At 39.7% G+C, this 24,764-nt stretch overlaps 1 protein-coding gene and 1 non-coding gene across 2 annotated transcripts; both read left to right on the plus strand.

Annotated features, from left to right (window-relative positions):
- The first annotated feature begins 2,314 nt into the window (after window positions 1-2,314).
- LOC140925359 (beta-1,3-galactosyl-O-glycosyl-glycoprotein beta-1,6-N-acetylglucosaminyltransferase 3-like) lies at window positions 2,315-4,830 on the plus strand. Its single transcript, XM_073375342.1, has 3 exons — window positions 2,315-2,780; window positions 3,835-4,270; window positions 4,329-4,830. The coding sequence occupies exons 1-3, from the start codon at window positions 2,315-2,317 to the stop codon at window positions 4,618-4,620; spliced, it is 1,194 nt and encodes a 397-aa protein (XP_073231443.1). The 3' UTR covers window positions 4,621-4,830.
- An 11,070-nt stretch (window positions 4,831-15,900) lies between these two features.
- On the plus strand, window positions 15,901-15,973 carry Trnat-ggu (transfer RNA threonine (anticodon GGU)). The gene has a single exon. It is a non-coding gene; the product is annotated as a tRNA-Thr (tRNA).
- The last annotated feature ends 8,791 nt before the right edge of the window (window positions 15,974-24,764 follow it).

Raw genomic sequence — 24,764 nt, forward strand, 5'->3', positions numbered from 1 at the left:
TGAACCAGTAATGACATATCATTTCACACAAAAATTGTGTTATTTATGCGATTCCTTCAAGGAAACTTAAACTGCTGCTCGCTACATTAAGTTGTTCAATCCTGTACCTCAAAAAAATATTATGAGCCCAACTATCACATGCCAGTCTATCAAAATAGAATTTATATTATCAGTCACCACACTTAAAGAATTTTACATTAGAAAGTGGCTTGCTAATTATACATCAGGGTATTGCTTGATAAGTCACCATAGCAATTGCATTTGGTGTTATTCAACTCTCCTCTGCAAATGCATCTTATTTTGTTCACCTTTAGTTTACCCTGACGCTCTTCTCATAATTAGCTTGTGCCTATAAGGTCTATTTTCTATCCCTAACATGAGTTTTTTCGGGTGTGTAACCTGGCCCTATTTAGTGAACAGTAGCTAGTAATTGAACCTACAGTTTATCAAGTTAATAGAGGCTGAAATTGTATGGAGGTTAACTCTAAGCTTTAGCTACCTTGCAGCATTATTCTGTTGTATAGCAAAGTGAACGGTTATCGCAACAAGCAGTCATGTAGTATTACCTGAATTGTTCACATGTTTTAAGTCCCACACATGAATGAATACATACACATGTTGAAAAAGCGGTTGCACAACATTTTATTATTACATGTAGATTCTAACAGTCTTTTAATTTATGACAAATCAATGTTCGGTTGGGTTTTTCAAAGCTCAGGTTTAAGATAACACAGGGTTATTTAACCTTTTACAGTTAGAAATTGAGGTTTAAATGTAATTACCCGGTTAACTTTAATTTGCATATAATGACTGGATGCTTTAAACACGAGGAAAAAGTTATAAAAGAACATGAGTGTAAAAAAAGAAAAAGTATCTATTACTGTGTTATCTAACCAACACCTATTTTAGCTAAGGTGAAAAGAAAGTCAGTTTTACAGTTTGACTTTTAGACAAGCTGTAGCTAGCATGTATACTTGTACAAGAGTTCAATGCATTCCCAACTTCCTTGTTGACAAACAAGGCTGATTACAGTTCTTCTGTAATTTGAATTCCCCTTCCCTTAAACAAACAATTCATTTGCCCATACAGCAAGTTAATAAAATTAAAAACAGATATCACTTGCCTTCATGATAGAACATCATCATAACAATAATGATAATAGAAGTAGCAATAAAAATAATAATTAAATATTATTATTGATAATCTTTTTTTTTGTAGTGACATTTCTACTTATCAACCAATAGTCCTTAACAGTCACTAAAATGCCAAAAAAATTACATAATACAATATAATGTAATAAAAATTATGCAACAAATTTATTGTGAAAAGTATCAGACCAGAATATTCGCACTGCAGTGCGAAAAAACATAGGGGGCTTGCTGTCCTGGTTGGTCTCATTGACAAGTTCAGTCCCTGAGCTAACTCGCCATGGGTTGGAAAGGGGCCTCCATGTCAATCCCTAGGGGGGTAGGGTGCTGCAAAAGCGTTGTACCTTCCGTTAGTCCTGGTCTGGGAGAGTCAGTGCACTGCTCATGTCTGCCTTTAGTTTGTCATGTCAAATTCTTGTAACGTTTGAGGCCCATTAGCCAATGAAAGCATTCCCCTCAAGCACGTGCTAGACTGGGGGGGTGGAGGAAGTCGGGGGGGGGGTGATTTAACCTTGAATTTCTCTGCTTAGAACTTGCTTAAGTCTCAAGCGTCCTCCGTCATTCAGGGCCTTTAAGCAGCTAGAGTGTATGGACAAGTCCAGAGTGTCTTTTTGATGGACTGGAATGTTTCTTTTGCTAATCAGGAACCAAGAAGAGAGTCAACTTAAGAGAACCATGGGTAAGAGCTGAGTGTCTTGGCCATATTTACTTTAGTTGAGTCAGTTTAAGGTGTGTGGGCTGCTGGTGTCCGATGGTACGGTTTTCATAAATCCGGCTAGATATATATATATGTATACAGGAAAGAAATGAGAAAAAAAATTTGACGGAGCAAGGAAGGTTATACCCGCAGTCATGCAAAGGAAACAATACATCTATATGATACACAGTTCCACGTTGTATGGCAGAATATAAGAGCTCCCAATGACAAAGGCCCTGACTGTCATATTATGGGAACATGAACGAAGCTCCAAGTTGTGCAAGGAATTTGGTCTCTATTTTTCACGCTGTATTCAATGTACACATCCCCTTTTGGCGAGATTGCTCGACGTCATCAAATGTTCTATCACTTTTATGCTGATGACACTCAGCTATATATTACGTTCAGGACGTGGTCTGTTTCTGATATGAATCTGAGTGACGCCAAATTGGTAAACTGTGTTCGGGACATGGACGCATGGATGCTTTCCAACAAGCTGAAATTAAATAAAGACAAGTCCGAAGATCTCGTAATATCCTCTTCCTATCGACCTCGGCCACCACTATCTTCTGTTGATATATGTAATGAGACTGTATCCTGCTCCCCCAGTGCACGCAATATTGGAGTTATCTTTGATCAGTCCCTTTGTATGGTACCTCATGTCAATGCAGTCTGTCAATCGTCCTTTTTCCATCTTCGTAACATTGGTTTCATACGCAAATATCTTACTTATGATGCTGCAAGGATCATTATTCGTGCCTTCGTAGTTTCTAAACTTGATTATTGTAATTCTTTATTGTACGGCCTACCATCCTATCTCATTCGGAAGCTTCAACATGTTCAAAATTCTGCTGCTCGCCTTGTCAACCAGTGTCCAAGATTTTGCCATATTACTCCAGTCCTGAGGGATCTTCACTGGCTTCCTGTCTCCTTTCGTATTGAATTTAAAATTATGTTAATTACTTAGAAAGTACTACATGATCGAGCTCCAATCTATATACAGGAACTACTTCAATTGTATTCACCCAACTGCAATCTTAGATCCTCTAATAGAAATTTATTAGTTAAACAATATTTTAAGCTCAATTCGTATGGTAAACGAGCTTTTTCTGTTGCTGTTCCGGAACTTTGGAATAACTTACCTGAGGATATTAAATCTGCAAACTCAACTGATGATTTTAAACGCAAACTTAAAACATTTCTTTTTATGCGAGCTTATGAATCGTGGCGTTTTTATTTGTTATCTGATTTTTTATCTGTTGTGTACATTTATCTATTTTGTAGTTAGCGTCTAGTTTTAATGTCAGTTTCTTGTGATTATTTTTACTTTTTAGTTCTATCTAATTTTTTGTAAACAGCGCCTTTGAATATTGTAGAAAAGGCGCTATATAAATGGATTATTATTATTATTCACTGTTGAAAGCCATATAAAGGTGGCTCTATCACTGCTATTAACGTTTGGCTAAAAGAAGGTATTGCTTTCCTCTTTTGATAGGGCCAGGTGACTGGAATGGCATTTTCAAGGGCCAAAAAAGTTTACCTTCTGTGCTCAATCTTGGCAGCAGTTAACATAATAATTTTCAGCCACTCAGACATTCTCCACCTTAAGCTGAAAATGAAAAGTGTTCACTGTATACCGAAGACAGAGTTGAATGAACAGGCGACACCATTCCAAAAGGTACAGGCCCGTAGGGTGGGGGGTACGACTGGTGCGCTCGCACCCTCCACAGGCCCCAGAAAACTGAAAAGAGCGTTTAAAAAGAGCCTAAAGCGTTTACACTCTAGTATCGGTATTGTAAGATGACTAACTAGTTTCACAGGTAAACATTTTAATTCATGATCAGTAACCTTAGCGGCGGCCATTTTTCTTTTAGGAATCCAAGTGGAGAAGATGCAAGAACCTTATATCTGGAGAGGAAAAAATCAATGAAACGAATCAAATCTCATCGAATGACTCAGAAATTCTGAGTATCTACAGGCCTGATTAAGATTGCCCGTGCGTTTTACAAACTCGTTTTGTTCATCCTCCTGTGTCAAAAGAAGAAGGGGAGCTTCCGATCGCTTTTAGTCTCACTGTTTATAAAGGTTCACGTCTGCTCGACCGAATTCTACGAGCAATTTACATGCCAAACAATGTCTACTGCATCCATATTGACAAGAAATCCTCAGAGGTCTTCCGTAAAGCAATTCAGGCCATTATACGTTGCCTTCCAAACGTTTTCATCGCAGCAAACAGTGTTGACGTCATATGGGGACATTTTTCTGTAGTTCAAGCTCAATTTAGTTGCATGGAAGAGCTTTTGAAATCACAAGTTAAATGGAAATATTACATAAGTTTAGTTGGACAGGATTTTCCGCTTTATGATAACAAGCAGATTGTAAAAGCATTACAAGGTTTAAACAATACCAACAACATAGACCAAACGTGAATTATCCCGAATGAAGGCTGTTTTCATATTAAAAGAAAACCACCGGATCTACAGAACAAAAAAGCGAAAAGGGCCGCCACCACACAATATTACATTCTGTAAAGGATCAACACATATTATTGCTATAAGAGAATTCGTCGAGTTTGCTCTTCATGGTCAAATAGGAAAAGACTTCTATGAATTCTTAAAAGATTCTGGTATACCGGATGAAACGATATATTCATCTTTACAAAGAAATCCAGGAGTTCCAGGCGCAGTCAACGGAAATCAACCAACATGGATAGCCCGGGCCATGTTACAGTATTGGAGTAAGAAGAAAACCAGGGGCATTTGTAGTGGGAAATGAGTGCGACTTCTTTGTTGGATTACCTTCCAAGATTTAAGCTGGGCGCTTGGAGAAGAAAACAAAGACAAACTTTTTGTTCATAAGATTCCATTTAACTTTAACGAGGAATTAATAGAATGCATTCTCTTGGCAAGGCAAGGAAGGAAGTACGACACTGCAATGTGGAATACAAATAGTAGAGACCTTTAGATTCTAGGACGAGAACGACTTCGAGTACGCAGATTTGACTTAAATAATATACGCCCCGGATATCTTCATTGTACATTTTTTTTGGCAGTGATCTTGATTGAGGGAGGTTAAGCTATTTCCCAGCCACAAAATAATAAAACCTATAACGCTTTGTAACTTGTGTCCGCTAACACGACGTTCTCGCTAAAACTCGTAGCAGAACGACGATGACTGCCACATTTTCCCGCCAAAATGACGCTGGATTAAGAGAGCTTACCACCAGAAACCCATAAGGGGTTGAAACGTGTAACTCGCGTTCAATGCTCGTGAATATTCATTTTGACCATATTTGGAAACCTTAGTGACGGATATCCATTTTCAACAAAATGACTGCCGCGCGATCACCATGCAGGTCTTTAAAGACAAGAGTTCTGTATTTCAAGGATAAAAATACACCGTTAAAAGACAAAAAATGGAAAGAGAAAGTTCAGAAGACTGCTCAGCTTTCTTTTTGTGGAGAAAGGGAAGCTTTTCATCAAGAAATCGTCCTTCTAGGAATTCAACCTTGTTTTCTTCACGGCGGAGCCCATGGTCTGTTTTGAAATGCAACCAAGTCAGCGAAGTTTTTGCTGAATTTTCGGGTACATTTTTTGCACCCTATGGCCAAGACAATTACGTTTTTGAAGTGGAATTTATGTATTTTTAAATGTTTCATAGACGTTTTATAAATTTTTCTCTTCGGCGCTAAAGAAAAATTACAAAATGTGCCCTGATTTGAGATGGATTTTGGGTTGAATTTTGCCTCCTGCTTAGCCGATTTCACTTGCGTGAACGGATCCACGATCCAGATAGTGTCTTCCGAATTGCTTTAGAGGATTAACTTTTTGGACTTTGAATAAAAATTTTCAAGAAACGGCTTCTCTGTCTATTGTTTTGAGTTTGTTCATTCATAAAATTAGCCCAAAACACGATCGTGACTACAACATCTAAGTTTACTTAAAAGCTTTTAAAATGCTTCTCACATTCATTACAAGCATCACTTTTTGCGAAGATGTCAGGTTCAGGTTTTGGACACTTTTCGATACGCAGCTATTGAATTTTGTTCGAAAATATTTTTCACTGTTTATTCTAGACTTTTAACATAAGAATTTTAAAAGTCTATTTGCAGTATAAGTTTACTGTGCAGAGGGTCAACGAGGCATCGTTTTTTGAAGTGACAACTTCAAGAAGTTGCGAGGCCGTCAATGGGTTTCATAATGTTACGTTTGGCCCGGGTGTGGTAAGGCAATATAAATATCCTGCTCAGTGTTTCGGTAATATTCCTGGTTTCAACCTTTGAAAGCGTTCTCGGCGTTCGGGAGTTTTTCCCCCGTTTGTCGGCCATTTTTTTAAGCGGGCGCGGGAGCCTGAAGGAAAATTACGTCACGTTGTTTACGAACTTTGATTGGTCTGTTATCTCTTCTTCTCGTTCCAAATATGGTACTTTTGAAAATGAATAATCACGAGCATAGGACAAAGCAAACATATGAGAGTTACACGTTTCAACCCCTTATGAGTTTCTGTTACCACTTAGTATTGAGAAAATCTCGTACTCGTCTTAGACTCTAAAGGTCACTAGTATTTACTATTCGACTACGAACGCGCCAACGGTAAAGGCGAATGGTTGTTTGAGTACTGCGAAGGAAAAGAAGATGGGACATAATAGGACTTCTGAAAGAAAAAGAAATTAAAAAATGGCAGGTTTAGACTAATACTTGCTGTTAATTCAACGGATAAAGTGGAATGCCTTGTTCACACTACACTATACTAGAACTAAAGGTTAAAGGTGTTGTTAGAACAATTGCTTATAAATGATACGAAGCATTAAAATACGCCTTATTTCTTAAAGATATCAAAGCTAAAGGTACGGCAAGAACTCGACTAGAACATACGAAGGAACATTATAATGAACATTGGTAATGCAGCAAAGTTTAGATACCCAGACAAAATGCGTTATGTATTCACCACTTTCACATTGCCCATAATACACCTTGTTTAGGTGCCGATCATTAGAAATGTTATTAGGGGGGAGTATCGGCCAGCTACTCAGTGATAATGGCTTTCTCCTTTCGTATTAGGGTTTTGTTACAGGAAATCTTTTATAACAGATGTACACAGTTTATACTTGAAGACTGCAACAATAGTCTCTATTTATCACCATCATCATCATCATCATCATCAATGATCAGCTTTATAATTGTAAATACACTTCTTTTATACATTACAAATTCTCACGTTTGTGAACAATGCTGAACCAACACTGGTTCTACTTCCATGCCTTGAGCCTTAAACGTTCCTAACATGACTTTTTCTTAAATGCGTGTGGAATTTCAGGAAAGCGATACAAACTTGAGCAGGACAGCAGAACACCTATAAAAGATCGTTGTATGAATTTACTTTCACCTATGGCCCAGCTCAGCCTTAAATTATGCCGCACCAGCCTACTCTTGGCTACGAGAGAACTTAAATCAATACTGATGAAATTAGTTTTAAGATTGGTTTAACAGAAAGGAAAAAATATTCGGTAAGACACTCTTCTTGCCACGTAAATGTTAACGAGAAAAACTTTCTAACATGACTGGAAAAATTCCCATCCCCATAACTGTTCCAATTCGATTCTAATGGCCAACCTTTAACTCCATATCTAGACTGCGAGCAGTCTCTTATTTTTCATAAGCACGCGGGCGGCGAAGCCGCTTGCCGCGAGAAACGAGGGCGTAAGCCCCAGAAGAAAAAATAAGAGACTGCTGACTCTTTTGTTCTGTCTGGGGACAACGAAGCTGTCAAGGTAATTTAATTAATCAATTAAACCCGAGTAACTTGAAACGATTTATAAATAGAACATGCATGAACAACTGAAAATCTTACACTTTCTTTAAATGCGATAAGATAGCCTTGAATTCTTTCCCTTGAGGAAATTTACGGCAGTTTCCTTCTGTAAATGTCCTTAAAAGTTTTATCACTGAGATTACTGCTTGGTTCGCTATTGTTTGCAGTTGTTTCTGACGCGTGACTATTTTTATTGCTTGTAATCTCACCACAGACCAGTCAATGATCTGTCAACAGTTGTGCAATTGACCAATCGGTTACTCCGTTTCTGGGCTGACGGAGGGTTTGTATACTACAAAAGAGTCTCGTCTCGATCCCTATATAATAACATTGTGGTTTGCAATCGCGCTGGATGAGATCAAGAACTAGACGGATTTTAAGAGAAAAGCCGGACTGTAAGCAGTCTACTCTATTGCCACAGATATGAAACAGCTGGCAATTTCTACAACCTTAAAGAGATTCATTCAAATCAGTGCTTTGCCTTTATCCTCTTCAGAAAGACATTTCTTAGAAGTTCCCACGAGGGCTTAGCCTTCCTGGCCTTGGCTAATTAACAATTAGTTCATGCGTCAGCGTGCTTATGTCGAGTGTGTGAGTCTGGGTGTTCCCCTTGCTCCCGAAAAAGCCGTCGGCCCTGACACAGTTTGCGGGAATAACACTCGACTCCGTACTCTTTGAGGCCCGCTTACCTGAAGACAAGCTTGCAAAATGTCGCGTGATGTTACACAACGTTTATACGCGTCGTACAGTAACATTGAAAGAACTCCAGTCCTTAATAGGTTTATTGAATTTCACCTGCACTGTTGGCGCCCCGGGGCGCGCTTTTCTCCGCCGTTTGATTGATCTCACGAAAGGCATTCAAAAGCTGCATCACGATATTCGTCTATCGAAGGGTGCCAAATCAGACAATATATGGGAAACCTCACACACCCTTCACCTTTATACTTATGCGGCGGGTTCAGTTGATTTTGGCGCAGTCTTTGGTTGTCATTGGCTGCACGGTATTTGGCCCGAGATGTGGAAAACCCACTGGGGGGGAGGGGGGGGGGGCGGGGGACCTCCCATTTATGGGTTATATAGGTACGTGCCGCGGAATAGGGTATGGTTTTTGAGGTTCTCGGTCCTTAAGGTGGCTCGACTGGATTTTTTGGGGTTGATAACTCCCAACTTTGAGCATTAACTACGTCGGCATGAGTAAAGATATGGAAAAAATGTTACCACAATTGTATTATATAAAGATGAAAATTTCTTATGATCTGGGTTTTATTGCAATCGGAGTCGCCATGGCAACGTAATGACGCCATTACGTTTTTCATTTATCTTTGTGTTTCTCTGTTCCAGGAGTTTTTTTGAAGAAATCACTTTAGGGAGTATGTACCTACTATAATGGCCTCCATTATGGCAAAGTTTGAACAAATTCTATGAGAGCGTTTTCGAAATATTTTGAAATGTAGTTTTAAGAATAGTAAAAACAGTGAAATAGAATGCTACCTACACAATTCGCTAATATTTTAAGAAAATGATAAGCTTTGGGAGCGAGGCTTCATCTCATAGCGGTTTGATTCCATTGAAAACTGCATACAAAAAAAGAGGGGAATTGCTCTGGGCGATCGCGAGTAAGGAGAATTTTATCAACTTGCATTTAGCTCCTTTTGATACAGTTTTTGGACGTAATTTGGTCCATGCCTAAAAATTTCGCGTTTTTCCAAAAACCGCTCGATAAATTTTTCTATAAACTCGACAATCCCGAGATTAATTGTCAAGAAGTATTCCCTGCAAGTTTCAAGAACATTGAAAATAGGGAAGGCTTTTAAATAGGGCCTCAAATATAACCAATTTTCCCGCCAGATTTTGTGTTTACAAGAGAGCGTCCTCATTATTCACTGGCATTGTTTTCAAGTTTCATATGCACGTGCACAACTAGCAAAAGTTATAAATTTGCATCAAAAAGAACTCTCGATTGCTTTCAGTAGAAATATCTGGAGTATGCTAATAATTGGCTTGTCGTCACAGACAGCAGTGAGAGCCGAAAAGGTGAACGTCACGGCTCATCGTGTAGGATGGAATACTTAATTATCTTACTCGGGTTATAACATCACAGAAACTCTCACAAAGAGTTGCTCTGATGTTATAATATATCATTAATCTCTTTACCCGGTAATTAGCATATCCCGGAGATTTAACCGAGGGTCCTTTTTAATGCAAATTTTATCTTTTTGCTAAATGTGCACTTGTATATGAAACTTGAAAACAATGCCAGTAAATAATGAGGACGCTCACTCGTAAACACAAAATCTGGCGGGAAAAAAACCTATCGTTTCTGTAACCTACGAAAATGAAAGGATTTCAATAAAAAAAACAGATTACCTTACTTAAAATGTGCGATACGTCTCTCCTGTGTGGTCCACGGGCCGATTTATGGCCGTTTTATGGGTTTTTATGTAAACGGTTTTCTCTCTATATAAAGGTTTACCAAGGGCCTGTGCAGCTGGGCCCGTGGACCACACAGGAGAGACGTAACACACATTGTAAGTAAGGTAAGCTGTTTTTTATTGAAATCCTTTCATTTTCGTAGGTTACAGAAACGATAGGTTTTTTTCCCATACAAATCCTTATATTTTGAATGTTACACAACAATGCCGATGCTCGCCGATGCTCATATTTCGAGCTTGGGCTACCTGTGATTGTCCTTGCAGTTCATGTTTGGGGGTCCCTTATGGCTAATAAGCGTATCCTATTTTTCTCTGATAATGCAGCTGTTGTGGATATCGTAAATAAGCCAGAAATCTAGACATAAAGATATCATGGTGCTTTTAAAGGATTTAGTATTAAGCTGTCTTAGGCACAATATCCTTTTTCAAGCACGTCATATCCCCGGATTACAAAACTCAAGCGCAGATTACCTTTCCCATTTTAAGGTAGTGAACTTCAAGGACATCTTCCCGGAAGCAGAGGAATCTCCCACTCAGATACCCGAGAACCTAATGCCGAAGAATTGGGTGCTAACTTGAGAACTCTTTTAAGTTCCCCTTTAACAGCCGGCTCCGGGCGCTCGTATCAGCGTGCGTGGATTATTTTTCGCCAATTTTTCCGCCAATTTTATCTCCAATTTTACGGTTCCGATGATCCTCCTTTACCGTTACCTCCTACATGCCTCCCCTTATTCATCTCTTTTCTCACATTTCGTAAATTGGCTCTTTCAACGATTACTTCGTATCTTTCAGCCATTTCCTACGTACACAAGTTGAGAGGGCTCCATGACCCCACAAAATCGTTTTTAATTCAAAAGCTATTAACGGCTCTAAGCCGTCGACAACCAGTTGACATACGTCCTTCGGTGACAAGACCTGTTTTACATGAGCTGGTTCGTGCACTTAGTTTGGGTGCTCCTGGCAGGTGGCGAAAATTACGATTTCTGAGTATAAGCATAACACAAGCCGTCGCCCGTTTGATATCTTAACTGCCCGTGAGGTATCTTCTGCCTTTTGCCCCATTCTAGCTCGTATACAATATTGCGAATTGCGGGGATCTTCTCTTGGCCCCCTTTTTTGTAGCCTGCGAGCAGACGAAATTAAACACTGGCTAACTAACTAACTAATCAGAGTTTAGTTATCGTCTGCACGAAGGCTACCTTTTTGTCCTCCAAGCTAACTAACGTTTGGTGTTGCGGCACTGTAGTTCAGACACGGGCTGCTATTGTGCTGTCATCATTTTGCCTTTCGTCATAGTTAATTTAAGTTTTTAAAGCATCTCACGGGTGTGTGGCATGCCTGTTGAGTGGGTTGGACAATGGGCCGCGACTTGGCACGCAGCGTCATTTGCATTTTGCTGTATTGATCGTTTCGATTTCTGCTTGAAGCGTGCTTCTAACAGTAGTCTCTGAGTCGCTGTTTGTCGCTGTTCAATTGGCTCCAAAAGGTGACCATCCTTCTCTATCTGAAAAGTGGATTGACAAACGTGAGAGCTTTAGCCAGAAGGTGCGATTAGAAATCAGGACAATCAGGATTAGCTTAATCGGTAGGGGCGCTTAAACCGTGTAAACTGGCGGTCAAGTAGTGTCCCTAATTAGTACTTTAAATACCACATTGACACTCAAATAAAGTGCATTTTTTACACAAACAGGCTGAACAGGACATGAAACAAACAAAGTCGAATAATTTTACGTTTCTGGGAAACTGCCCACCTACCCCTCCCCTAAGCCAGCATTTTGCCCTAAGTGAGAAGTAAGTGTTAATGTTGGCTTAGGGGAGGGGTAGGTGGGTATGGCGCGCCGTTTGTTTTAAAATTAATTTTTTCACTGGTAATAAATTATTAATCTTTTTCTGTTCTGAATCATGGATATAAGCGCTTAAAATCAGAAAGAAGGACACCTTGATCTTTCCATTATTGCTTTTTCGTCGTCATTAATAAGAACAATCTCTTAATAGTTTACTATGAACTCCAATCAATCAGTTTTGCTAATCGGGTTTACCGACCAGTTATCGATCAATTAAAATATTATTATATTGTGCTAATTTTCTACCAGATACGTAAAATCGACCAGCCAGCATATCATCAATCGGTAATCTGTCGTGTAAAATCGATTATGTATCCGTAATCAACCATGGTAAGCTGTCTCAGATTTCGATCAGTTTTGCTGATAAATAATCAGTTTATTATCGAACAGTTGTCGGGTACTATACTATTGATCAGCGCAAACTCGGCTTGTACTATCTACCAGTTGTGCGTATTTTCATTCAGTTGTGACTAAAATCGGTCAGTTGTGTGTATTTTAACTTCTATCATTTTAGCCCAGAATTCTCGACCTACTACAGACATTCTTGGCGCCTAGAAAACTGAATAGCTTTAGTTTCGCGCACTTTTAAAATTTCAGATCAATCTTTCACAAATTGATTACTGTAACAACATTTCATCTTCAAGGTCGCTGTGAGAAGAATATTACTCTCAACATCTGCTTCCTGGATTTTTGTTTCTTTTTGTACGTCCCGTTAATTTTTCTTTCTTTAAAAATTTTACACCGCGTTTCGCGTTAATTTTAGGCACAACTGAATGAAAATACGCACTACTGATCCATCTAGCCTGCGTAGCGGGCGTCGAAAAGGGTAGGGGATAGGGGAAAAGGGAAAAAGGGAGGGGGAACTGGTCGATTTTAGTCACAACTGAAAGAAAATACGCACTACTGATCGATCATATAACAACTGATCGATTTTAGTCACAACTGAATGAAAGTACGCACAATGGTAGATTATACAAGCAGAGTTTACGCTGATCAACAATGAACTGATCGATAATTAGCAAAACTGATCAAAATTTGGAACAGCTTATCATGGTTGATTACGGACAACTGATCGATCGTACAGACATATGATCGATTTTACACGACAGATTACCAACTGATAATATACTGGCTGATCGATTTTACGTGTCTGGTAGAAAATTAGCACAATATGATAATATTTTAATTGATCGATTACCGGTCGGTAAACCCGATCCGCAAAACCGATTGACTGGAGTTCATATGACGACGAAAAGATCAAGGAGTCCTTTCCGACTTTAAGCGCTTATATCCATGATTCAGAGCAGAAAAAGATTAAAAATTTATTATAACCAAAGAAAAACAATCATTATGATAAGAAGATGGAATCATAATGTCATTTTATTTCGAGGCATTTCCCGTTTCTTATCAGCAGTGTGCAGGCGGTGGTTCCCTGGCCAATCAGGAGATCGAACGTGTTTAGTGCTGTATAAAAGACTTGTTATATGTTTCGCGCGGCCCTTCCAATTATTACCATCAGCCTGTACTAGTGACATCCCTTTGACGCTTAGTTGAAAATTTTCAGGCAAGTTTCTTTTAATTTTAATCCTTCTTTCTTAAGAGAGTTATGGTTACCCCAACACCTCATGTTTTAATCTTGGGGCACTCTTTTATGCGACGCCTGCAGAAGTTCATTGAACATCATATCGGTTACCTTGATTTATCACTACAAATTACGGCTCCCGCCGATATAACTTGGCATGGCATTGGTGGGCGTACAGTAGCAAAAACGATCAAATTTGATCTGCACGTAGTTCGATCTACACGCCCCGACATAGTTATCGTGCAACTTGGTACTAATGTAATGACCTACCCTGATTTCAGTCTCCTCTACAAGTTGGGTCAGAACTTGAGGACTTCGTTCGTTTGTTGCACGATTCTTACGGGGTAAAATTAGTGTGTGTATGCCAAGCCATTCGTTGGCGCTCTGCTAGATCTTTTAACACGTTACCTACGGGTTTTCTTGGAACCCATCCCTTACGCGATCTATTGGGGTCACAGAGGTTTCTGGAAGGCTCGTCATCATTTTTATGCTGCTGATGGCGTTCATTTGAATAGTATGGGGCATTATAAGCTCTATCGTAGTTTTAGAGGGGTAGTACTTAAGTCTATGCAGCTCTTGTCTAGTGTTGACATTCAGTAGCGTACCGTTGATGTTATTCTTTACGTTTTTTACCCTAGGGCCAGTTCCTTTGATATTGACTGAAACAATTGTGTTTACGATTGTGTCAGCCTTTGATTATTTGTTTTGTCGTTGCCTCTTGATTTTGAGCTCGACACTGACTGTACACCATGAGTCGCAGTTTAGCGGCCAGCATTTATTGTGTCAGTCTTTGATTTATGCGTTTTAGTCGTTGCCTATTTATTTGAGCACGACACTGGCTGTAAACTCTGATTCCATAGGTTCCTTTTGGAACCCTTTGTTTGCTGCCCGGAAAGTTTGGGTTTATAATTTGCAGTCAGATACCACTTTTGAGTGTACAACATATCTCCGGCCGCCTGATATTTATCGGGTGTGCCCAATGCACTCGGTATTCTGTACCTCCGTTGATTTTGTTTTATTTTAATTTGATTGTCTATTGTTGTTATTATTGATTTTTGTTGTGCTCGTTTGACTGGAACTTGGCCCGCGATGTTTTTCTTTATGTTAACTTCGACTTCTCCTCCTCTGTTTGTCATTCCGACATTGTTCTTGCGTACTCGTGGGTTCTGCCCCTCTAAAGAATGTTAGACAGGAAATTTTTATCTTACATGGAGTTAATTAACCGTAACGCTCTTTTTTGATAAGTCATGCCTCCCAAGAAGCGCCAACAACCTATTTTGCCTAAGCGAAGACAGTCCAAGCGAATGCGACCTTCTAACCTCACAAAGACGGCTCCTGAGACAGAGCATACAAGTTTAGCAGCTGCAAATTCCAACACAGCTAATTTGATGACGGTGGATGTGAACGCCTTAACTTCGTCTATTTCCCTCGCTGTAACCGAGGCAGTTCAACGGGCCTTTGAGAAGATTCCTCAAACGCAAGTTGACAAGTGACAGGACAAGCCTACTGGCGTAGAGGCGGTGGTTGATGAAGAGGTTTCTCTTCTGACCGAGAGTACACCTCCAAGTATGTAATCCAATCCGCTCTTGTTGCTAGGCAACAAAATACCATTTGCTAGTATAGCCGTAGCTCTAGGTAGTAACGTAACTTCCAAACTTGAAAGGAAAATCTGGGCAAATGAGTATAAAGATTTCGGGGCACTACTTTCCGTCTCCCCAGCTACTGAAAAGTATTCTTTATCTTTCAAGTCCACTGATAGCTCCCCGAGACAACCCCAGTTGACCCTGGGGACTTTTCAACCCTCTAAGAAAATTCATAGCTTTAATCAATGGCTATCAGCTTTCAATGCTTTTGTAGCCATATTTACAGAGAAATTTCCCCATGAAGCCCCGCAACTTATGAAATATTGCGAGATCATTCGCGACATTTCAGCCAAACCGGGTGACTGGTATTTTTATGACGAACAATTTCGTTATCTTAGGCAGTCAGCCCCTGACCAGTACCCATGGGATTCTGTGCACTGGGAGCTATGGCTTAAGGCGGTAATAAATTTTCGTACAAAAACGCAATTTAGCTCGGACAAGGTCAATTGTGGGGTTCCTACGCGATCACGGCCTCGCCAGTCCTTTCCTAAAGGGTCCTGCTAGACATTTCATGTAGGGAGATATTGCGCGGGTTGTCGATTCGACCATGTTTGTTTCAAATGTGACACAAAGCACCCCGCAAGCCAGTGCTCCGCCACCCAACAACATCGCCTCCCTTTCTCCAAAGAAGGACCAGTTGCTACGAATTCTACACAGCAGTCCGGCCACTTCCGTAAGGGTGGACAGGCTTGATTTTCTTTTAACCGGACACCCTGATGACTTAAAACACTTTCCCAATGTGTGGCTTCATAGCTCAGTTGGTAGAGCAACGCACCGGTAACGCGGAGGTCACGGGTTCGAATCCCGTTGAAGCCCTGATTCTTTCAGGCTTCTTCTTTCCAATTGCTTAAACTGGAAAATTTACTGCGATGATCATTCTTCACTTTCAGTTTTTCCTTTATTTTTAACCTCTGAGGCGACCACTTGACGCATCCGCGTGATCTCTATGTTCCCTTTGTACTATGCTAGTCATATTAGAGAATAAGGTTGGCTTTAAGCAACAACATGGAACTACACACAATACAACGCTTAGCAGATGCATGCGATGAATTATCTTCCTTGAATAAACGTGTTGAGACCTCTTGTCGGAAGAGACCCCCTGTGGTTCGATTCTTGTAAACGACCACCTCTCGTAAGCGACCACTAAGTCTTCGCGTTTTGGTAGTCACTTACGGGATGTTCGACTGTATTAAGATTGAAATAGATATTGAAGAGATTTGGATGGTTTTAACAATAATAACCGATAATGAATACCTTTGGCTTTGAAGCCTTGTTACTCTTGTTCCTTTTAAAAGATCTTGACTGATTTTGGTCCACATCCGGCATTATTCCTTGCTCAGGTGAATTCAATGGGTGCGTCCCATTTGGTTTACGTGTTTTTTGAAGACCAGCTGGTACCTCAGGGCCGTAGCCAGTTTTTTTTCCGGGGAAATGCGATCCAAGGAGGAATTTCAGAGCGAACGAGGCCGAAGTCTCTTGCGGGATGGTTGGCGGAGGCCATTAGGTTGCCATAGACTGCACTGCGAGCTTTTTGAATAACATGATTTAGGATTTAATGGCGTCGAAACCAATTGTGGAACTGTACGCATTTTAGTCATGCTACTGATGAACAGTTGCGACACGTAGATACATATATATATTTTTTTAGCAACTATCTGTCCACTTTGAATGGGTATTTCTCAATCTTTTAAAATTCAAAAGTGATTCTTTTGATTCTTTTTCAAATAGAGTACATTATTTTTTAGAATGAAAATGTCAATGTCACTATTTTAAAAGAAAAAAAATTGTTTTATTCGCTTGGTTTGCAACTCATCATATAATCTGTAATTCAATAGTGTGCTCAAGAGCTTCCTTGAGTGTTTCTTAGAAACAGATTCCTTCAGATTCATGTATGTTAGATAGTGGGTGTGTATAAGAGCCAGTGAAAAGAGCCTCTCTTGTGCCGTGAATACTCGGTCGTGGCCACAGGAAAATACAGATATTTTAAATTAAGCTATCCTCATATACAAGAGCCACGCAAAAAGAAAAAAATACATATTCACCTCCTTCAAGCACAAGAGGATCTGAGATACACTCCCCCCCCCCCCCCCCCCCCCCGGTGAAATGGCTGTTAAGTTAAGCAGCCGCTTGGAAAATTAGAATTTCCGATCCTTAAAACGACCTGATAAATGATTGAGTTCAACTTTAAGAGCCAGTCAAAACGGTTGTACTGCTCTCTCCACGAAAACAAAACAAGTTAAAAGTAATGACCCCTAGCTAGAAACTGTCACAATAACGGCGAAGGGAGAAATAATAAGACCATCGCTCTTCAGTCCTAGACCTGCATTATTTCAAATTACATAAAGGGGCTTGGAGTTGACTGATGCAAGCAACACAAGCTGTTGACCGAGTGGCAGTGCAATTTTTTTACACTGCAAGAGCAGGGTAGTTTTAAAAGAAATTTCAATATCCGGCAAGCAACAGTAAGAGCTGTGTCAGCCTGTCAAAACTATACCCGGGAACTCTTACTTATTATTACACTGTCGTAAAGTTCCGAAAGTAAAGGCCCTCATCACTTTCGGATTCACGAGCACCCTTCTGCTCTCGCTACTTAGGAGGCTCGCTACTTTCGGGGGATGTTACTTTCGGATGGCTAAAATTTGTACTCCACATGGGCACTTCAAAAAAATAAATCGCAAAAAATGTGAAACGAATAGTTTTGGAAAAAAGGTAAATCCGGTACTTTAAGACGTACTAATATAGATTTCAAATGATCATTATTAATAAACCTCGGATCAGTGTGGCATTTTTGCAGGATCATCAATCTGTTATTATTTTTTTGCAAAAAAGGAAATTAGTTTTGAGGTCTCTACTTTCGGAGGGTCGTTATTTTCGAGGGGATAGCCACTTTCGGGATTCGCTAACATCTGTGACATTTTATTGCTACTTTCGGAGGTTCGTTCGCTTCTTTCGAGAAGTCGTTACTTTCGTAACTTCCGGTAATAATTCAGATCCAACGCTTTGGAAAATACCAGTTTCTTCAGCCAGCGATCAGAGGTCAATGTCTGATAGAGCAAAGATAAGAAACCACAGGCAGCCACTGTACAGTAAAAGACCATATGACCTCCCAGTGAAAGAAATTTAGTGCAACAAAACATTTGTTCAATCCGCACGTCTGCGAATCCTCCGAAACAGACCTTACCTCTTAAGGACAAAAAGTTAAGGAGTAAGCAACGTATTAGCAAGGGTTAAATGCCTCGTAAGCATACCAAATTCCCCTTTTTATGCGTTTACAAGAAGACTAAAACACGTTTTGTGGAAAGTGTGAGTCAGGGCTTGTCAACTCTTTGACAGTATTTTCAAGTTCACTACACAACCAGTGAATTAGAATTGCAAAATATTATTAAAAAATTCACTTTGTTATAAATCATTTATCAACAAAAAGGTGGACCTCTGGGGCCTGTGGAGAGTGCCAGCGCACCAGTCTTACCCCCCTCCCTACGGGCCTGTACCTTAACAAATCCTTCAACTTCATTTTGGAATGGCGTCGCCTGTTCATTCAACTCTGTCTTCGGTATACGGTGCACACTTTTCATTTTCAGCTTAAGGTGGAGCATGCCTGAGTGGCTGAAAATTATTAAGATAACTGCTGCCAAGATGGAGCACAGGAGGTGGACTATTTTGCCGCTTGCAAATGCCATTCCAGTCACCTGGCCCTATCAAAAGAGGAAACCATACCTGATTTTAGCCAAACGTTAATAGCAGTGATAGAGCCACCTTTATATAGCATTCAAAAGTGAATACAGCGTGAAAAAGAGAGACCAAATTCCTTGCACAAGTTGGAGCTTCGTTCATGTTCCCGTCATATGACAGTCAGGGTCTTTTTCATTGGGAGCTCTTATATCCTGCCATACAACGTGGAACTGTTTATCATATAGATGTATTGTTTCCTTTGCATTACTGCAGGTATAACCTTCCTTGCTCCGTCAATTTTTTTTTCTCATTTCTTTCCTGTATACATATACATATATATATATGTATCTAGCCGGATTTTTCATAACGTTATTGCCAAATTGATCTTTTGCGTCCAACAGTTTTTTCGGCCAAAACGTATTTCCAAAGTAACCATTAAAAAACTTATAGTGCAACCATTGCTTTTTTCTCTTCTCCTTTCCATCTCCTCGCTCTTTCTTTGTCTCCTTTCGATCCTTTTCCTTCGTTACTGTGCCGTTTTGGAGCTTCTCGGTCTTACGAAACCTGCCTTTTTGACGCTTTTTCACCCAAATGGCTGCACACTTCGTTAGGTTGGTTTTAAAAAATCGGCTAGATATATTTATAGATATATATATATTTGTACGGGGTATTTTGTGTTATTTTCATTATTACCGCCCGCTACGTCCGTCTTGCGGGATGAATGATCATGAATTACAGTGCCACAATACAGAACTCACACTCTTATTTGTAAACTCGATAACTGCAAATGGAAATCATGAAACCAGTTACCCATTCTGCTCTTGAATCTGTTTCAGGGCAAAGTGAAATGGAAGTTGTTCTATAGGATGGAAAAACGATGTTTGTGTCGTCGTTTTCTCCGTAAATTTCAAATTGCTTTATTTTATGTGGCCAAATAAAGAATTGCGAAATTTACGGACAAAGCACTGATACAAACATCGTTCTTGCATCGTAGGACAACTTCCATTTCACTTTGCTCCACAGCAGATTCAAGAACAGAACAGGTAAACTTTTACCTCTTGTTTAATTTCCATATGTTCATGTTGTTTTCAAATAAGAGTGTTGTTTCACTATGGTGCGGCAAACCGTGAACACTTGAAATATCTCAGGAATGTTTATTGTGTTATGACCAACCACAGCAAAAAATCAAAACAGGCAAACTGGCTACAAAACTACATGAGGTTTTCCGGCTACCAAAGATTTAATAGAGGAGACTACGAAGCGAATCCACGAGTCCTACACAATTCTAACCTTTATTGAACATGACATGTCTGCCTAATTGAACAGTTCTCTACCCAATCTTTAGCTTATACCTCGAGTCTTCGTCTCGTACTACACATCCTGGCTTTCGGAACGAAGATGCTGTGAATGAGAGTGTCCCCTACCCTGAACTACAGGAAGAATCTCCCGATTCTATTACAGACGGGCGGGCATAAGAACTAGCAGAGCCAAATGGATTCGAGGTAGAAGACCTTCGAAGAGTGCTAGTGAGTGTAGACCTCACTAACTAACTAGCATGGGGAACTTGCTCGACTGCCTTTACGATGGCAGTATGGTAATTCCTGATTTTTAACATTATGTTTTTGATATTCGGAGATGAATGAGTCTGTTCAACGTCAGATACCTGAGATACATAGCCAATAATGCCACAACATAAATATTAGATAAATCAATCGAATTTCCCAGTTACTGAGGTGTACTCTAACTAGCACTCAGCGAAGGTCTTTTACCTCGAGTCCATCTAGCTCTGCTTCTAGTGCTCGCCCGTCTGAATTAGAATCGGGAGCTTTTTCCTGAACTTCAGGGTAGGGGACACTCTCATTCTCTGCGTCTTCGTTCCGAAAGCCAGCATGTGTAGTACGAGACGAAGACTCGAGGTACAAGATTGGGTAGAGAACAGTTCAATTGGGCAGACATGTCATGTTCAATAAAGGTTAGAATTGTGTACGAGTCGTAAAGTCCCTTCGTAGTCTCCTCTATTAAATCTTCGGTCCAGAAAACCTCATCACTAACGACAGACTACAAGCTGCTAAAAGGTTTTGTAAGGAAGATGAAAACCTCTTTCGTTTCTTTCCCTGACAATGTTTCGCCTTGGCATTCTCTTTGAAAGTACTCCTCCACTTGCAAAGTTTTTAAAATGGTCGCCCAAGGAAGTCAAGGTTAGCGTTAGGTAACATTGACTGAGGTCAGATTGTTTCTTTCAGTAAAATTACATGAAGAACAACTTAAGTCCTACTTTACTGTGTAATGTAAAATAAAAAAGAAAAAATCCACTGTAATGCTTTGAACCCGGGTCACTTGCTATATAGGCTATATATATGGTCTGCTCATGCGAAATGTCGTCCAAGTGTGTTTGGTTATTTGCAGTTCACTTGGTGGGCTGTGGTCCAATAAAAGGAAGAAAAATTTGCATCGAATTATAAAGACTTGTTGTTGTGCAAGTAAAGCATGTTTCACTATGAGACCTGCAGCCAATAAGCTTTTTTAAAAAAAGTGCGAAGACAAGCTGAGATCTACACTGCACTAGAGCCCAGAAGTTGTCAGTAGAAATTTATTCTGTCAGTTGGTCAGCGTTCGTCGCCTTTGACATTATCGCGTGAGCTTAGCCACGATTAGCCTTTGCTATTACTTAGCGCGCCCAACCAAAACCGCCATGCTACGCAGGCTAGCTGCCTGAGGTGTTTTGTTATATCTCCTGCTTATTTATAAAGTTTTGTCTTTGTTGTTACCTCGGGTGATGACGCCTTTACAAAATGAAATCTTGGCCAATCAGCATTTCCAATCGACTTTTTCGATATGTAGAAAGGCGTTGAAGCGCTCTTGCGAAATTGGCAATTTTGGCAAAAATCGCCAGAAATGCATGCAATGGCGAAAATGGCAAAAAATTGTCAGCCTCTGGCGATTTGAATCGGATGCCAAAAGTGGCCCCTTGGAGGCTGGCGATTTTGGCGACAATGGCGATTTTGGCGAAATTGGCGATTTTGGCAAAAATTGCCAGAGGGCTGGCGATATGTGGCAAAATATTCAAATTGGATGCCAAAAGTGGCTCCTTCAAAGTAGTTAACTAAAGAGGTCCTTATAACTGTGAGGCAACAGTACTGAAAAAAAAGTTCAAATTACTTGCTTAATAAGAGGCCCCAATAACTGTGAGGCAACATTTATCAAATACAACTGAATCAAATATATCTGAAAACAACAAATGGCAGTCGTTTCAGTTAAGCCAATATGTATTTTTGCCATGTACTTCACAGGTTAAGTAAACATTTTCTTACTTTCGATGTCGCTTGACTTACCAAAAGTGATGTGATGCGCTGAAATATCACACTAGCATCATTTGCTTTTGTATGGTTCATTCCTTTCAAAGACTTACAAGTCCACTAATTACTCGAGGAGAGAACTACCAAGTCCTTGAAATCGTAATAATTCCTTGCCATGGACACTCTAACTTTTGAGGTTCGATGTAGACCTTAACAATCCTCACTGGTTACAATTCTCTTCACATTGGTTTCATTAAATTGTGAGGCAGCCTTAAATCAAAAGCAATTGCGAAACGCATGGTTCCTGGCTAAAAGATGCTTTCACGATAACCAGTGTGTGCCCTTCATTCTTTTTTGGTTCTCCACTATACACATTATCTTCTTCCGTCGTTTTAAACTCTTCACTTTCTTCTCGCACTTACTTGTTTTGCTCTTTAGAGAAACGGTCCCCTAAAAGTAAAGAAAGCCGAAATGTCCAGCTGCTTGCATGCGCCATTTTGAAATGTGTAAATTTGCTTATTTCCAATTTTTTTTTTTTTTATCTTTAATAACATTTATTCAATCGACAATCAACAATCAAAAATACTTACAAACACTACGATATTTACACTACTTACAATACAATATTTAGAATACAATAGACTAAGGTACTTACTCTGTTTACAATGTAAAGACTTACAATACTCAGTACTTACAACACTACCTACTCACTACTCGCACTACAATGCACTATTCACAAGCAGTTCTAATTAGTAATTGTACTTCAAAAACCAACATTTACAAAACCAAACATTCACGGTAAACGCACTTATATCTTAAGTGTCTTAAAGAGGCAGCGATTGTGAAGCAAAAGATACACCAGGTTAATGCTGGAGAAAATGAGCAGAGGATCGAGATATACAAATGTATACAAAATCAAAGGCTTAGTGAAATAAGGAGCTCACATTTTCCCATTTTTTTGGTAAAATGGGACCTGCAGTGGTCTCTATGTGGTAGAATGATTTGAGGTATTGCAGGAAGCCTGCTATCTTTGGCGAGGTTTCCCTTCTTTTGCTAATCCAGATGTAATTTCTGGCTAGAAGGAAAAGGAAATTAATTTGCTGGCAGTTTTTTGAAGAATCCGGCTTTAGACCAAGTGCAACAAATATATCTAATGTGTAATGTTCCGGTGTAATGTGGAGCAAAGTCAGCTTAAGAGATAAACTATGCCAGAAAAAGGCCACTTTAGGACAAGACCAAAAAAGATGAAGAAGTTTCTCCGGTTCATTATTACAAAAAGAACAATTTGGGTTGTCTTTTACGCCAATTTTTGTTAAGAAGTCGTTCGTTGATATTGGTCTATGTAAAAATTTATATTGGAATTCAATAATTCTTGTACTTTTAGTATATTTAGCGGCCAACTGGTAGGCTTCCCGCCAATTAATCGCCTCCACATCATTTTCGTTGCAGTCTTTTAGCCATTTCTGTTGATTATGGGATGGTAACTTGCATTTTGTAGAAAGCAACTTGGTGTATTCAAATTCGCAGCGAGCGATAAAAATGTATTCGTCGAAAGGAATAATTCTACTTGGTCAGCAAGTCCTTTTTTTGTGATATAAACTTAATTCATTTTAGTTGTGACGGCATCACAGCTTAGTCATGACAGTTTTGGAAGAAACTGAAAATATATCCATATTGCGCCTCGCGTTTTCGCAAAACGGCGGCGGTAAGGATAATATTTTCTTCCAACTAGAGTCTTCACTGAAATTATCGAGTCAAATAATTTTAAATTATCTCGTTTCCCAAAGAGTGTGCTGCCGAGAACCAGTCGGCAGTAAATAAGCACAAGCCTCATTATTCTCGCGAAAATTGAGACGCATTTATTACAACAGTGATGACAAGTATAGACAGGTAATCGCATCTGTATGGAGGAAATTAAATATCAAATCCGTGTCATAACAAAAACATTATAACGCCTCGCTCGGATACTGCCTGAGGTGCTCCAAAAGTCCCATATAATTTACTGTTACAACGTTACAGGAAAATGTATTGGACTCTTGAGGATACTTACAGTTCAGGCAACTTGTGTCCCCTCAAGGGCTATCAGAGTGGCTTGCTTTACCAACTTTTCAAAATAATAACCTGTTCAAAAACAATGAAAAGTTGCTTTAATTTATGGGATCAAATGGGCCCTAATTCGCATTGTTTGTTCTTGACTGATACGTGGCTGTGTTTTGCCTATTAAAAATCGTCGTCTGCCAATTTTTAGCCCTGGGGGCTACTGCCCTATCAAAGTGAAGGGGGTGCTCGTCGGAAAATTTCGAGAAAACTCCTAAAAGGTACCAGAATCTTGTTTTATGAACCTGTCCCAAATTCATTTCCACCCCTAATAGGCACCAATTCAACAACCACAAATTACATAACTGGCACTGCAAATTTTAATAGTAATAAAGATAACTTTCGAACACTTTTTTCTCAACGACCTTTTGAAAGTATTGTCATACGCTTCATCCTAATAATGCGTATCAACTCTGGCAGCAGTCATTTTAGGTTTTAGAACCCTAAGCGGTACCAATCCACAAATTTAAAGCCCTAAAAGATACGACGAGCACCCCCGTCACTTTTGTAGGTGAGTAGTGCCCCGGGATTTTTATTTGAAA

The sequence above is a fragment of the Porites lutea genome, assembly GCF_958299795.1.
Source record: "Porites lutea chromosome 5 unlocalized genomic scaffold, jaPorLute2.1 SUPER_5_unloc_1, whole genome shotgun sequence".
Taxonomy (NCBI): Eukaryota; Metazoa; Cnidaria; class Anthozoa; order Scleractinia; family Poritidae; genus Porites; species Porites lutea.

What these genes read in the sequence shown, in the direction of transcription:
- LOC140925359 (XM_073375342.1), top strand. Translation starts at nt 2,315, where the DNA reads ATGGACGCATGGATGCTTTCCAACAAGCTGAAATTAAATAAAGACAAG. An exon ending in CTGGCTTCCTGTCTCCTTTC is followed by an intron (nt 2,781 to 3,834) that starts GTATTGAATTTA and finishes GGCCTGATTAAG; the next exon opens with ATTGCCCGTGCGTTTTACAA. An exon ending in ACCAACAACATAGACCAAAC is followed by an intron (nt 4,271 to 4,328) that starts GTGAATTATCCC and finishes CCGGATCTACAG; the next exon opens with AACAAAAAAGCGAAAAGGGC.